General features: G+C 51.6%; 4 protein-coding genes across 4 annotated transcripts; 2 read left to right on the top strand and 2 right to left on the bottom strand.

Annotated features, from left to right (window-relative positions):
- The first annotated feature begins 593 nt into the window (after positions 1-593).
- Positions 594-5,088, top strand: STEHIDRAFT_146778 (uncharacterized protein). Its single transcript, XM_007303568.1, has 14 exons — positions 594-1,075; positions 1,141-1,255; positions 1,316-1,392; positions 1,583-1,691; positions 1,750-1,904; positions 1,964-2,073; positions 2,134-2,503; positions 2,575-2,615; positions 2,681-2,826; positions 2,887-3,017; positions 3,086-3,150; positions 3,216-3,342; positions 3,401-3,861; positions 3,921-5,088. Exons 1-14 carry the CDS (start codon positions 887-889, stop codon positions 4,711-4,713), a joined length of 2,889 nt encoding a protein of 962 aa, XP_007303630.1. The 5' UTR covers positions 594-886; the 3' UTR covers positions 4,714-5,088.
- Positions 5,089-5,313: 225 nt separating this feature from the next.
- STEHIDRAFT_110601 (uncharacterized protein) lies at positions 5,314-6,870 on the bottom strand (the record flags this gene model as incomplete). Its single annotated transcript, XM_007303567.1, has 1 exon — positions 5,314-6,870. One exon carries the CDS (start codon positions 6,868-6,870, stop codon positions 5,314-5,316), a length of 1,557 nt encoding a protein of 518 aa, XP_007303629.1.
- Positions 6,871-7,681: 811 nt separating this feature from the next.
- STEHIDRAFT_110600 (uncharacterized protein) lies at positions 7,682-8,310 on the bottom strand (the record flags this gene model as incomplete). Its single annotated transcript, XM_007303566.1, has 2 exons — positions 7,682-7,792; positions 7,828-8,310. 2 exons carry the CDS (start codon positions 8,308-8,310, stop codon positions 7,682-7,684), a joined length of 594 nt encoding a protein of 197 aa, XP_007303628.1.
- Positions 8,311-9,224: 914 nt separating this feature from the next.
- STEHIDRAFT_130765 (uncharacterized protein) lies at positions 9,225-11,233 on the top strand (the record flags this gene model as incomplete). Its single annotated transcript, XM_007303565.1, has 2 exons — positions 9,225-9,673; positions 9,736-11,233. 2 exons carry the CDS (start codon positions 9,225-9,227, stop codon positions 11,231-11,233), a joined length of 1,947 nt encoding a protein of 648 aa, XP_007303627.1.
- Positions 11,234-13,031: the final 1,798 nt, after the last annotated feature.

Raw genomic sequence — 13,031 nt, 5'->3', positions numbered from 1 at the left:
GTGCTATGGGCTAGTGTCTTCATCGGTATAGTACTAGTGTAGCTCTTGTTGTGGTCCCTTGTTTGCGTTCTGAGAGCACAAATCGTTCGATGAGCCCGGGGGCCGGTCATGACAAAATTAGAGACTTGAGAGAAAGATCACCGTTCCCCCGGGGCCTCGGACTGCCTCGGAAGCAAAGTCTGGATGTTTACTTATGACGTAACTATTTTAGCGCCGGGACAAATTGAGCAACAAAGTAATAGCGCCCACAATTAGCGCCCGTACACCGACATTGGCAGCATCGATATCTCGTATGTTCGTACATCCTCCCAAATCGTCTCAAAAAGACACTGGTCAATATGCTTGACGTCTACATCTTACACAGGGATCAGCCAGCCATTGCTTTTTTGCTACCATGTCCCACAGGTGGTCGACGGCACCGTGATCGGTGCAGTTACCATCAAATTCTTGAATTGAGAACATCAGCCGACGGTACACGCTGCTAAATATCCAATCACTAGACTCAAGTGCACCGCCCATGGTCCTTCCATGTCAGTTTGCTATCAAATCGAGACGTTTTCGAGCGCGCTGGCCCTTCCGTCTTTGTCCCCCCCGTATTTGTTAGCTTCACCCTACGCGAAGGAGGTGCACCCTCTGTCTGCCGTCTCTCTTAACGATCCAACTCAGTGCGTAGGTGTCTGTAGGAACTTGTACTCCAGAGGGTTCCCTATATCTATCCAGCAGCCTACGTTCGTCGTGTTGTCGAGGCGATCCAGACTCTAAAGCAGCCGGTCTGATTAATTTCAAGACAAGATCATACGCACGGGCTGTGCCATCCCACCGCACCCCACCTTGATCCCGGCCAACCTTTCCCCTCTTGTTGCACTCTTTCTTTTCGACGACCATCATGTTCAGTTCGCTGCCGACGTCCATGGTCTCCACATTGGCCGTCATCCTCACGGGCATCCTCTCCATCTCCCCTGCCTCCGTCTCTGCATCGATATCACCCGCCGCGTATCCTCTGGCTATACGGAATCCATACTTCGCGACATGGATCAGAGCAACAACGAGTTCTGGAGCTTGGCCAACTACAGCAGTGTGTTTCTTCCACCTTGACTTATCCCTGTACTCTTGACTTACAATGCGTATTGACCACGATAGGGAGGTACCATTGACGGCTGGGAGGGATATGTCGCTGTCGATGGCCAAAACTATCAGTTCCTCGGCCAAGGTCTATCAACGTATGCGAATAACACAAATTTGACCGCCGCAACAGGTGAGTATACTCAGAAATCTTACGGCAATTATTCCCACTGACACAAGATCTGGTGTTTAGTAACACCTACCAGAACGACGTGGACCATGAAGGCGGGGAACATGGAGGTCAATGCCACATTCTTCAGTCCTATCGAGGTGCGTTCAATGTCTCTTTATTTTTTGCTTTCCTACCCCCTACTTCGTGGCCTTCCCGAGGAAGGTCATCAAGTCATGTACTTTGCCACATTTAGGTTGATCCGGTGGCGAAGCTTCTACATCGAACGGACGCTGATGTGCTGATATTTGATCTCTTCCAATACATATTTGCTTCGTTGTCGTAATGTAGCCCGGAGATTGGGCTCGCCAGTCAATTCCTTTCGTCTATCTATATTTCGAGGCATCAAGTTTGGACGGAAACTCTCATAGTGTGCAGGTCTATGCCGACGTTTCTGCTGGTGCGTGGATTTTTTATTTAGATGAGAATGGCTGGTGCTAACTCCGAATGGCACGAAGAATGGATCTCGGGAAATAAGAGCTCACTTGCGACATGGGGCACGACAATAGACACCAACAGCGTTTATCACGCCGTCTCACTGCAATCGCCGCAAGAGTTCAGCGAGACGAGCGAGTTGGCGGACTGGGGAACTCTGTACCATGCGATGAAGCAGGTTCGTCTATTTCACATCTTATACATCTTATAGAATTTACAATTCTTACCGTCGGACAGACATCAGCACTCACGTACAGGACGGGCGTGGATGCAGACTGTCGCACCATGTTCCAATCAAAGCAAAAGTTGGACAACACCCAAGATTCAGGTTATCGCGCTATTGACGAGTACGGCCCATCCTCCTATCTCTTACCAAATTGAAATGCTCAACTTGAACTTGCACATAGCTCATATCCCGTGTTCGCCCTCTCCCAAGACCTCGGCACGATTTCCTCCACCTCGCAACCCATAGTTTGGGCACTCGGCTACGTCCAAGACCCTGCAATTCGCTACCAAGATCTGGATGGGTCGAACCAGGACCGCGGGCTGTACTACAACTTGAACTACACCTCCGCCGATGCGCTCATCAATGCGTTCCTGGATGATTTCAGTGACGCGAAGAGTAGGGCGGACACGTTGGATGCGAAGATCTTGGGCGATGCGGGGGGCATCAGCAGCTCGTATGCGGATTTGATGAGCTTGAGTGTAAGGCAGACGTTGGGTGGGATGGTTTTGACGGTGGCGAACGGGACGGATGGAAATTACAATTCAAGTGATGTGAGTCCATCTCTTATTTCTTTTTCTGCGTGTTTTGCTAGGAGGGAGGCCTAAACATTCGGGTTGGCTAGGTTATGATGTTCATGAAGTCCGTCGGCGACAGCAGCGAGAAGTGAGTCTTTTCATCGCCGAAACATAGTCTTGCGTCGTTACTGATTTTTTGGTGGCTTCGTGCAGCCGAGTGAACGCCGTGGAGACCCTCTATGCCGCCTTCCCCATGATCATGTACATCGATCCGACCCTCGGTAGACTCCTCTTAGAACCTCTCTTCCGCTTCCAGGCTTCGTCCAAGTACACCAATGTTTACGCCGCCCAGGATATCGGTATGTTGTCTGAAATGCTCCTTCAGGATCTTGATTTATAGTAATATCGGGGATGTTTAGGCTCCTCGTATCCTCTCGCCGCTGGAAGCACTCAATCACACACCCAGAGGATCGAACAGTCGTCGAACATGATTATTATGACCTATGCTGCTGCGCGCGCTACAGGAGACGGAAATCTTGCGTTCAAATACGTAGGTCTTTTCTCTCGAGATGAATCCTACGTCGTGGCGGGAGCTAACGATATACTTATACGATCTAGTATGATCTTCTCAAGACTTGGACGGACAACTTGGTCAACACAACGCTTTACCCTGCTGCGACTGAGTATGTACCCCCATCAGACTCAAAACATGCGTCAATTACTTATTGTTCCTGATCATGGTTTTTAGAACTTCAGCCGATGCTGAAAGTACAGGAAACAGCACCAACTTGGCTCTCAAGGGTATCATCGCGATCAAGGCCATGTCCGAGCTAGCAAGTGCCTTGGGCCAGAGCAGCGACGCTTCATCGTACTCTGTAAGAGTCTTTCTTCCTTCAAGTCTTGCTTCTCATTCTGAGATGCCTTTGTTTCTAGAGTACCGCATCGAGCTATATCAACACGTGGTCTTCCCTCGCCATCTCAAGCTCGAACTCCCTCTTACTTTCCTACGGCAACTCCGGGTCCTCCAGCTACGGATACAACATCTTCGCCGATCTATGGCTAGGCACCAACCTCGTCTCATCCACCATTCTCTCCGGCCAAACCAGCTTCATCGCCTCCGCATCCACCGACTCGTCGAAGTACGGTCTCGTCGTTGACAGCTCTGATCCTATCTCGGGCAAGAGTTATGCGCCGTGGAACATGTTCGAAGCTGCCATGGTCGGAAAGAGCAGCACGAGCGCGAGGGACCAGATGATTACCTTGGTGCACAATTTTGCGTCGGACAATTCGAACACAGGACCGTTCGCAACAGTTTACGACCCTAGTAGTGGTGCGGAAAGCTCGGGAGTGGGAAGTCCGGCTGTGGGTGCTATGGCTGCGCCACTTGCCCTCAAGTGCGTTTTGCTCCTTTTGTCCACTTGTGTTCTCGATGCTCACAGTTTTTCGTGTACAGTGTTGCCACGAAGGACATCACTTACTCTTCAACTGGTTCTTCCACCTCGTCTTCGTCGTCATCTTCCACAAACGCAGGTGCCATCGCCGGTGGCGTCGTTGGCGGTCTTGTCGGCCTTGGTGCCATCGTGGCCTTTATCTTCTTCTTCCGCCGCCGTCAACGCAACACATCCACATCTGGCCGCGGACCAGTCACGCTCGATACCTCAGCCTACTCCGGCCCTATCATGACTCCCTTCGAGATGGCAGAGGCTCCATATGCCGACTCTGACAACACCGATGCCGCTTCGAGACCTACTACAGGCAAAGGTTCGGTCGTTCCAACGCAAACAGCGCGTGTGACTCCACCAGGAGGGTATAACAGCGCTTCGTATCCTCTGATGCCGATGTCCGTGTCAACTTCGGACGGGAGGTCACGGTCAGCTTCTGGATCTGCGTATACTCCGAGTGCACCACCGTCAGAATCGGCACCGGGAGGGGCAGGCCAGACCGCGACGGGAACTGTGGTGACGAGTCAGATGGACGCAGCAGCGAGGAAGAGGGCAGAGGCTGGGTTGCCGCCACTCACTCTACATGGGCCTATGAGCCCTACGAGCGACGTTGGCACTTCTGCACTGCCAGCGGGGATGTACTCGTCTCAACGGCCAGGCTCGTCGCACACTGCTTCAGGCTCGGGATCACAACCAGTTGATGGCCCGCAGGACGATGGGTTGAGGACGGAGGTGGAGAGGTTGAGGAGGGAGATGGAGCAGATTAGGGCGGAGAGGGAGATGCCTCCAATGTACAGCGATTGATTGTGAATGATTTTACTCCCTTGGAGGACTCTGGCTCCTGACCTTTCCCTTTATTATTCTTATGTTCTTTAACCCTCGTTTTCCGCGTTCAGTGTTGCTACGCTCATGATTTCTATGTTGTGTTCATTGCCACACTCCTTTCTGTTCCTCGAGTCTTGCTCCTGGTGCCCGTTTGGGCTCTGATTTTACCCTACTGTCTAGTTATACCTTGCTGTCCTTTCCTACCGGTTTCCTTGATCATGATGACTATTTATTATGCTAGGTGCATACAATACGATTGAGTACATCTCACAAAACAGATGGCGGTGCATTCTTTCACAGAGAATCGACTGGAGCGTTAGCCACGCCGTTGAATTTGAATTTTGCCCACCCAACGCCACACAACCCTTGAGCTCTTGAGCAGAAGTGTGGCGTTCACGGTAAGTCCAAAATCGTTCGAATACTACTGCCTTTCGGGCCACGAAGAATCCAGTACCCTCTCTCTCTCCAATTACTATAAACGAATATCGTGGACCAGCCATGCGTTGCATTCAAAATATAACGGGTGTGAATGTTTACAGAGCTCTAGCGGAAATGAATGTAATGAACCATCGAGCCAAGTCATGTTTCGTAGTGAAGGTTGATCTCCAGACCTTCTTCCTTCCATCCATCCAGCCGCTCATACAACTTCCCATTCCCGCCTCCCTCATTTTGCTTCATCATCTCTAGATCACCTCCATGAACAACTAACCTCTGCAGCTTCTTGATCGCTCTACCGTCCCTATGCACAGCACCAGTCGGGACATTCCACCTCGATCCCACCATCTTCACAAACTCATGATACAACCCACCATATTCCTTCCCCTCATGATCGACCTCCGTGGCCAACCCACTCGTAGAGACAGGTCTATAAATCATCAGCTCCTCAAGGATGGGGCTACATCCCGCGATGAGTTTCGGCGGGTCTGGTCCAGGCCCAGCGCGGTCCGAATCGTCAGAGTCGGAGAAGCAGTCAAAGTAGAGCGTGAGTGCGTCGAAGAGGAAAGCCGACATATTGTTATGGCCTATCCTCAAAGTCTTGAGATTCGGAAGCCCGAACAATGCCTCCCTCAAATAATCATCAGGAATCCCGCACCCCTCTTCGAGACTGAGTGTATGGAGCGTCTGCGAGCAAGGACTCAAGAACTGGAGGAAAGCGTCCTGGATGACTTGGTCCCATTCTTCTGGATCGCGGAGCTCTGTGGTGAGGGTGAGGGACGTGAGGGACGGGCAGGAGATATTGCCGAGGAGGGCGAGAAGGTGATCTGTTTCTGGAACAGAGAGGGACAGAGAGGTGAGGGAGGTGAGACACACTCTGTCGGCGACTGTGACGTTATGGGCGTCTATCTCTTTCACGATCTCGAGGGTGAGGGAGTTTAGGTCGTGACAGTCAGATAGGGCCGTGAGGAAGTCGTGTAGCGCAAAAAATGGAAGGTCGTCTATATCGCGAGACCCTGCGGGGTCTTGAGTGTAGTGTAAACTCGACAGTTGTGACCAGGGAGCGTGCCAGCCTGAGAGAGTGCAATCCCCGATCGTCAAGTCTTTGAGAGCCGGGAAGGAGGAAGTTGGAAGGGTAAATGAACGTGGGATACCGTCAAGAGCTCCAGGGTCGGGACCAGCTTCGATGGATAGGACTCGAAGAATTGGGTAGCAGGAATGTGGTTGGCTTAGGGAAGTATGCTGCCGAGGCTCGACACGAGCGAAATTGATCGCCGAGAAATCAAGCCCAGGAGTAGTGAAGAATACTTCCTCCCATCTCCCTGCATGCTCTCCAAGCACATTCATGTAGTGGGTGAACACCCATGCCTCCTCCATGTCTGTGAGAAACTCGATAACGAGGGGCATGTTTACCGACAGCTCAAGCCAAAGTCTCAAAGTCTGGATGAAGCGCAGATCGTTTCTTCTGAGGAGATTTCGCGTGTCCATGATGTTGAGATTCGTCCACAGGCGGGGTATATCGAGGACAACAGAACGCCATTGGCTGCATACCCGAGAGAGGGCGATCGGATCACCGTTGTTCGCGTATAAGGGGTTTTTATGACGCTGAGAAACGCCTGCAGTGACGAGAGGATCGGTGAGGAGGAAGATTTTGGAAAGGATTTCGAATGGAAGTGCCTGGACACCGCGGTAGATAGCCATGATAGATGCAAAGAGGTAAGCTGAAGAAAGTAGTCCGTGAGGTGGAAGCGTGTTCGCCTCGGTGAGTGCGTCAAATGTCCTACAGCAGGTAGAGCCTTTATATAAAAACGAACCGAAGGCACTCTGCCATGGGCCCGCCACTCGTCCACGCGGGAAACACGACAATGGCGGATGCGAAACATGGCGGTCAATGACCAAAGGGAGCGATCGTTGTCAACCCAAAGGATACCGATGAACTTCGTTGTGCAGGCTATGGGTTTGGCACTGGTATGGTTCATTTTAGTTACACAAGGCAGATCTCATGACAAAGTGCACCCCAGGTTGGCACGTCAAGATGAGCGGCATCAATGAACGCTTCAACGTCCACTTTGACACCAGTCGATCCCTTTGAGACAGGTTGCCTTCTGGATAGGTATCTAAGGAACAGTTCAATTGACACCCCATCGAAATATATAACGAGCAGAAACAGTCTGAGAAGTCGCCTAAGAGATATACCTTGAAAACAGAGTCGAGCGTGCGCCGTGCGGTTTACTTCAGTGAAGTACATTGCACGGCAGGTTGATCTATACACGTACTTGTCTCTGGCACCGTGTTCCGATCAAGATATGATTATCACGAAAGGCGATATACATGGCACAAGTCGGTATCTGTAACAACAGGCGACGACGACGGTCATAGCTGGCACGGTTTTGTTTTGAGAGGTTGGTATAGGACTCGAGTCATCTTGAATCCTATAATTCTCTGGAAGGTTGGCGTAATATTTTATAGGGGTAAAGGCAGAAAACGAGCTGGAAAGCAGATGCCGAGAAGGTCAGGGACAAGGCACTTCTTGGAAGAAGTCGGAGAACGACTGATAGTAGTAGAACCACGGTCGAGGTGAACGTGGCATGGCCGCATGGGCACCAACGAAGCGATGGGAGAACTAAGCCACAGTTACAAGATGCTATGCATACACACCATGGCGTATACAGGCCTTGAACTTGAAAGAGACAAAGCGCTAGCGATCTTTGAGTTTTTGAAGGCCGACGCTCTATTCCGGGAGAAAAGCGTTGAAATGGGAGGGGGGCTGGCCAAGGCACCGGTGCCGACTCGTAGCACGAGGGCGGAGCAGCGGGCATTTGTAAAGCTTTGCCGATGACGAAGAAGCCGTTCGTCCTCGCTTTCCCGATTCGGCAAGGCTCGTTTCGCCTTTCTGGCCTTCCTCTCAACGTCGTTCGCCTCGTCCTCGGCGGTCCCCCCTCCTTTTTCTCTCTTTCTTTCTTCGCGTTCTCCCTCTTGTCTCGGCGTCCCGCTCTGGCCCGTCAAAAAATAGGTCATTGAAGCGCTTTGTTGCCTACTTCCGGGATATTTACCGTCCGAATCGTAGTTCTCCATTCGGTGAGTGGTTGATGCTCTCCATTTCACCAACCTTTTCTCGATATACGGAGATAGCGCTTCCATTTCTCGCGACCGTGTTGTTATTCCAGCACCAGATGTCTAGGCTTCATGATATCAATCCTTGTACACGTCTGCAGGCCGACGAGTCGCTTTTTGCCTCCACAGGAATTCTTGCTGACAACTATTCTCCCTTTCCCGTGTGGTTTTTGAACTTGTAGGGTCTTGCTCGAACGTCCGTCTTTTACCTGGAAAACCCGGTCCATCCTTTTTCTGGTGTGTTGTTTGCTCGCTGAACGCTCTGCTCATCTGGATTTGGTGAGTCCTCGTCTTCTCATTACTTAAAATCCGAACGGGAATGCATCACGCATACTCTCCGCTTCAATCGAACTTCACCGCCTCCCGAAGCACGGCTGCTTAGCGCAATTAAACATATTGCAGACCGTATCACGAGTGCACGCCACACACTGTGGCCCAATCTATATACTCTAGCAGTAGACCTCCTGGTCGATTCTTTGTGATCCGAAATCTCTGAAAGAATCATTCGGTGAATTGCAGATTATGTGAAGCTTTGAAGACCGATCTTAGTGCGCTTCGTTCCACAGAATGATCGACAGCGTTAGACCATAGAGTACACCACCCACTATCCCAGTTCTGATCGTGTTTCACTATAAATAATTGCTACCGATAGCTGATGCCAAAACTCTCCCATCGATGACCATGTCCTGCAGGCCGTCATCCTCGCTCTAACTCGTCTCCACGGCAGCTTCATTGGCGACCCGGACCTCAACCTCCGCAGTATAGTTGGACACTTGGTTGCACCTGTATGTCAAGCCGCCCTTTGGATGTTTACGATGCCGCTGACTGCTCTTACTCCAGCCATTTACACAAGAGAGACGCTCGAGTATCGATCTGTCCCTTTGCTCTTGCGATATATCTGCAAATTCTTCGATTATCCCTTGTCGTGGCCAACGCTCAGCATGTTGCTTCGGATTCTACCCGACTCCAAGGTCCCCAGTGTCCTATTTACACTTTCCTTTCCTCACCTTCCCCTCGATCTCCCATGTCCGCCATCTTGGAACGCCTATCTGCAACGTCTTGCCGTAGAGGAGCTCGAGCTTCCCCGTGATCTTCATTCCCTGGATAAGGCGGCGTGGATCTCAACTATATTGGCTGAGGTCACTTTTGATATGACGAGAGGAGTTGTTCGGGCACTTTTCATCGACGAGACCGTCCAGGAATGGCCTCTGATGGATAAGACTTGTTTGATCACCTTGGAGGGTATCCTTAAGGATGTCAACTTGTCGACTATGGACTTTTCTGCACCTAAAGAGAGGGCTGTCGAGAAACCGACCGAGACCCGACCACCCACACCTTCAAAGTCTGTGAAGCACAAGAAGCAAAGGTCGTTGCTAGCGTCCCTGGTAGCGTATGTTTTCTTCGCCCTCATCCTGTGAAAAACCTCAGTTGATCTTCGGCGTCGATACACAGTCTGGTCTCCCTACCGTCGTCTTCGTCATCCTCTCGTTGCTCTTCTCCGCCTCCCGAGTCTCCCGCTCCATCCATCCGACCGCTCCCCTCATCTGCTCCATGTTCTCGCCCAAGCTCTCCTCCTCCATCGTCGGATCCCATAGTCTCCCAGCGGATCCTCCGTCGTCGTGCACGAATTGCCCTCATGGACGCTTACCGCCGTTTCATCGTCTCTGAGCTGAAAGAGCGTCTCCACCCTTCCGGCTACTCGGCATGGATAGTCAACTCCATGCTACGGCGCGCTTCCGACCACATGTCTGCTCTAGTCGACCAAGCGGGTGGCGCTGTACCCGATTTACGGCAGTTCTTGCCGTTCCCAATGGACGAGGGCGACCCGATGGGGATGTACCATGAGGACTCGCATCACTTTGAGAGTCAGACGCAGGTGGATGAGGCTGCTTTGTTCGATTGTGATGAGGAGAGCGGGGATGGCAGGAGTTTGAGCACGGATACGGACGGGTCCTCGGTTCATACACCTTTGCATACGCCAACCTCGTGGAGACAGAACTCGATCAGTTCTTGGAGTGCCCGTTCGGATGCAGATGCAGATGGAGAGTTCGCCACATCGTCTTCGTCGTCTGGACCACCGCGCTCGCCTTCGCCACCCGCGTTCACGCAACAAGATATCGATACATATGTCGGCCTCACGAGACAATCGCTCCATCTACGCAGGCTACTTGTGCATATGGATGTAATGCAGAAGGCCGTAGAGTCGGATACGAAGCAGCTTTTGACGGTACTCGAGATCAAGTCCAAACGAAGGGCGTGGTCGAATCGTCAATTCTGTGGCGGAGCGGGCATGAAAGACTTGGGGCTGGGCCAACCATTCAGGAGCTCTCCTTTGGTTCTGTACGAACCCATTGGCGCGGCCGGCATGACAAACAGTCAGGTCGTAAGAGCGAACAGGGAGAGAAGGTACCCTTCTGCCTCAGAACTGTTCCCGATGTCACTGTCGCCTTCGCCTTCGAATGATGACTATGAGGGAAGCTCGGTAACGAGCTCGCCGAAGGAGGGTGGTTTGACGCTGGAGGTTCCTCATCCGAGGATCAGGTTGAGGACGAAGAGTATTGAGCAGTTGAAGGTCTTGGATCAGGGTTTGGAGAACGATATGAAGGACTCGAGGATGCCTTCGCCTCCACCTCTTCCGGTCTCTCCCCCGTCCCCGTCGCGGAGTCCTTTACCATCTACTACGAATCCCGGTCACGGCCATGCTCATTCCGCATCTCTGCCGTTTGTGGCTGCGCCGGTGCCACAGAAACCGGAGAGACATATGTTGTTCGAGCCGGACTTTCAGATGGGTGGTGGGAGGGCGAGAGGTGAGATGCTGGAGATGCCGTTGGGCACTATGATTGAGGCCTTAGACGATATTGAGAGGGACCTTGAGGCGGGGTTGACTCATGGCCAGAGAAGGTATGAGAGGGATGAATGGTTGCCGGGGATCGTCGTTGGCGAACGCTGAGGTTTGGATTTCTCTTTGACTTCTTGCATGGCATGGCGAAGTCCACCGATTTCTTGCGACCACACTCGAAGTCAAACCATTTCCCCTTGCTTATCCCGTTATTCTGCACCGTGCTCACAGTTATTGTTCCCAACCATTTTCTGGCCCATCCATCCATTCTTGCAGCATTTTCTTTTGTGGTGCTTTCTTCCTGCCCTCCCTCTATCATCCAGACTTTGCATGTTGCATCATTTGCAGGTATCATATTCCGTCACGTTCTTGCTCCCATCTTACCACCTGTAATATCTTTATCCCGGTTACCATTTCATTGCGTCCTCCTACAACTTTCATTTCCCCATCGCATTCTCACTCCTTATCTTCTCCATCTTTGCACTTGCCCCTGATCACTGACATCCCGCACGACTGCATCCCACTCACCTCACACATCGACATGCATCACACATGATATCGCATCATCATACATTGGTATTAATTTATAGTCGTCCTAATAATCTTTCTTCGTCGCATATACACATCGTTTCGAGCCTTTCTTCTGTTTATCATCCATTCCCATTCTCGGTGCATCTTCACTTCGCATAGTTCATACCCTTCAGCGCTTTGTCCATACCTCCATACCGTTTCTCCTTTTCTGCTTGAACCCGGACCCGTCTCCCCCAAGATGACTTTCCATAATCATGCCTGACCATGCATATCACTCATCCACTCATCACCCCATCCATCCGACCACCCCAATCGCCGTTCTGCACCTTTTCCTCCGATCTCACTCGTAATCATGTCTACCATCCCAATCTTCGCTCCTCCTCATACTTCGTGAAGCGACCTCATTCTTTGCTCTCACCCTGGTGCCTCACTCCACCCAACCTTCGTCAACAACACCGACCGCTGACCCCTTCTTTGCATCCCGAAACCACGTCCGTTGACACGTATATAGGTCCCATTCCGCACTACTTACTGACTTACGCGTTAGAGCCCATTTACTGATCTCCACTGTACTTAAGCTTAAAGTTCCTCCTTCATCGAGCGTACGCACGAATCTGAGCTCGATCTCTCTCTGACCCCACCCAGTGCCGAATCCTGCTTCTTCGTCGCTCTCTTGCTGTGCTTCATATGTACATATACATGTTCATACGCATATACTTGTCTGCTACCTCGGCCTCTTTTGTGGGACAGGGTCCATGTCGACAATTAGTTAGTTCTTGCCGATGTGGGCACTGGATGAAAGTCGTAGTCGATGTGTGGCGTGTGGCGTCCCGTTCATCGCGTCGGGATTCGGAGGGTTCCGGGTCTTATAATTTTGGAGGAATCGCACAATCAAGTCGTTCAAGTTCTACGGTCGCTGCAACGAACGGTCGATCCTTCAAGTTCGTCCCCTTGCTAGTTTCTTCTAATACACTCAGCGCTGAGGCACCTTTCCACACTCGTGATCTTGGAAATGGCTGGGTGATTTAGTTCGTGGCACCGGCAGGCGGAAACGACGGTGCCCTCAGCCAGGCTGGCCCGCCCGTTCAACTGATGTTGATGTCTCGCAACCACAGGATACTATCATTTGTGTTTGTTTCCACCACACTCTTGTTGCTCCAGTGATCATCAGCTCGGCCCTTCAGTGCGGGTGCGCGTTTCATGAAGGGGACAATACTGTGCACTACTACTTATTCGAGCCAGCGCACACCATTTCGCATGGCACCCTCTCAGTTCTGTGGATTGACGCTCGTTTTCTTCTTATTCAGTTCTGTGTTTATGTTCACAGTCGACGACACGATTGCTACTGCCGGTAGGCAACGCGCCGCACATAACGCTG

This window comes from Stereum hirsutum (genome assembly GCF_000264905.1).
Source record: "Stereum hirsutum FP-91666 SS1 unplaced genomic scaffold STEHIscaffold_6, whole genome shotgun sequence".
Classification (NCBI taxonomy): Eukaryota; Fungi; Basidiomycota; class Agaricomycetes; order Russulales; family Stereaceae; genus Stereum; species Stereum hirsutum.
Note: the sequence above shows the minus strand (reverse complement) of the source record. Positions and strands in the feature narration are given on the sequence as shown.

What these genes read in the sequence shown, in the direction of transcription:
- STEHIDRAFT_146778 (XM_007303568.1), top strand. Translation starts at nt 887, where the DNA reads ATGTTCAGTTCGCTGCCGACGTCCATGGTCTCCACATTGGCCGTCATC. An exon ending in GAGCTTGGCCAACTACAGCA is followed by an intron (nt 1,076 to 1,140) that starts GTGTGTTTCTTC and finishes TGACCACGATAG; the next exon opens with GGAGGTACCATTGACGGCTG. An exon ending in GCGACGCTTCATCGTACTCT is followed by an intron (nt 3,343 to 3,400) that starts GTAAGAGTCTTT and finishes CTTTGTTTCTAG; the next exon opens with AGTACCGCATCGAGCTATAT.